This window comes from Echinops telfairi, unplaced genomic scaffold, assembly GCF_000313985.2.
Source record: "Echinops telfairi isolate 266 unplaced genomic scaffold, ASM31398v2 ScPeMD7_7458;HRSCAF=8496, whole genome shotgun sequence".
Classification (NCBI taxonomy): domain Eukaryota; kingdom Metazoa; phylum Chordata; class Mammalia; order Afrosoricida; family Tenrecidae; genus Echinops; species Echinops telfairi.
In genome coordinates this window covers 46,379,501-46,381,196 of record NW_022111358.1, presented here as the reverse complement: position 1 = coordinate 46,381,196, position 1,696 = coordinate 46,379,501, and the positions used below count along the sequence as shown (strand labels likewise).

Below are 1,696 nucleotides of genomic sequence, written 5' to 3'. Positions count from 1 at the left end.
CACGTTTCACCAAGGAGGCCACTCCGAAGCCACAGAGGGGGGAGGGGGGCACCGGCCTTGGGGCTGGGGGGTGGGACGGGAGGCTGGGCCAGTGCCCTGCAGATCTAGCAGGCCGCCTGGAGGCGCGGCTTGGCAAGGGACAGCGAGGGGCACCCCAGAGGGAAGCCATCGCTCGGTGGGCCCCAGCAGCGCACCCTGAACCCACTGCGTGCTCAAGTGGACCTTGGGAGTAAGGAATGTGTATCCTCCCTTCACCGTGCTCCCCCCACCCACCACCCACCCCGAGATCTGGAGGAAGAGTGGATGGAGCGGGCGAGCGGGGGAGAATACTGGAGTCGGACCTGGATTTCCCTTTCTTCCAAGCTCCCCGAGCCCGAGCTCTCTAGAAAGTATGTCTCTGCTCTGGCTGGGGAGGGATGATCCCAGGGTCCACTGGCCCGACTCTTCTCCACACCCCAGAGCCGGGTCTGGAGGTGGGGTGCAGCCCTCTCCCCCAGCCCTTGGGCTTTGGCGAGAGACTCAAGTTTGGCAATGGAGACCAGAGCAGGCTGCTTGCAGTGACCGGATTGAGGTTTCTAGTGGAAAACCCAAGGCTGGCTCCTCCCTCGCAACGACTGGCTGGACTCTGGGCAAATCACTTGCCAATTCAGCCCCCTTTTCTGTTCATGGGACGCAGTCACCCTCTCCTTCCAACATCCTGTCCCCGCTACCATCCAGTCATTTCTGACTCATAGTGCCCCTATAAGGCAGGGCAGGACTCCCCACAGGGTTTCCAAGGCTGTAAATCTTGTAAGAAATCTAACCGCCATTCCTTTCCCCTGCCAAGTGCCTGGTGGGTTCCACCCCACGACCTTCAGGTCAACACCTGGGCACTTAACCACTGCGTCAGTACGGCTCCTACCCACCCCAGTTTACAGCCTGAGGAAGCAGGTGGGAACCCTCTGTACTGGGGACCTCCCGGGCTGGCCCCAATCCCCATTTTAACCTCTTTCTCGGGATGCCCACGTTTGTTCACTTCCTCCAGGCCCCTCTGCTTTTTTAGCCGCCCCTCCTGCTCCGCACTCCTTGTTGCCTAGGCCCACCACTGCTCTGCTGGCCTCCGCTCACCTGTCCAGGGAGACAGCAGCCAGGGTGAAGCTGCTGGCATACATGGTGAGGAAGATGAGGAAGTGCACGGCCCTGCAGAGCAGCGAGCCAAACACCCAGCTGTCCAGGGTGTAGACGGTGGCCTGGAAGGGCACGCAGCACACGAGGAAGCACAGGTCCGCGACGCCCAGGTTGAGGATGAACAGGTTGGTGGTGCTGACCGCCTGGCCGCCGCGCAGCAGCACTGCCAGCACCAGCGCGTTGCCCACGGTGCCCACCAGGAAGATGAGCGCAAAGAGCGTGGGCACCACCACCGTCTCGGGCTGCAAGCCGCCGCCCGCCTCACTGGCGTCCTGGACGCCCCGGGCGCCCGAGCTGTTCATGGTGCCCGCTCCCGCTCCTGGCCTGTCCGGGTCTCAGCAAGCACAAGCTGCCGGCCCAGGCGCCTGGCCACAGCCCGCGGGGCGCGAAGAGGAGCGGGGGTGGAGGGGGCAGGGGGAGGAGCGAGACAGGAGTGGGATTGTCCAGGCCAGCAGCGTGGCCTGCGAGCTGCAGTCCTTGGAAGGGGTGAGTGTGTGTGTGATAAAGGGCAGGCAGGGAGAATGGGGCA

The 1,696-nt window shown here is 63.6% G+C and overlaps 1 protein-coding gene across 1 annotated transcript in view; it reads right to left on the bottom strand.

Annotated features, from left to right (window-relative positions):
- The window catches only part of GALR2 (galanin receptor 2), a 2,615-nt gene extending 1,146 nt beyond the window's left edge, over nt 1-1,469 (bottom strand). The window contains exon 1 of the mRNA XM_004709282.2: nt 1,108-1,469. Within this exon, the coding sequence (XP_004709339.1) occupies nt 1,108-1,469 (362 nt within the window). The remainder of the gene's footprint in view (nt 1-1,107) is intronic.
- Between the last annotated feature and the right edge of the window lie 227 nt (nt 1,470-1,696).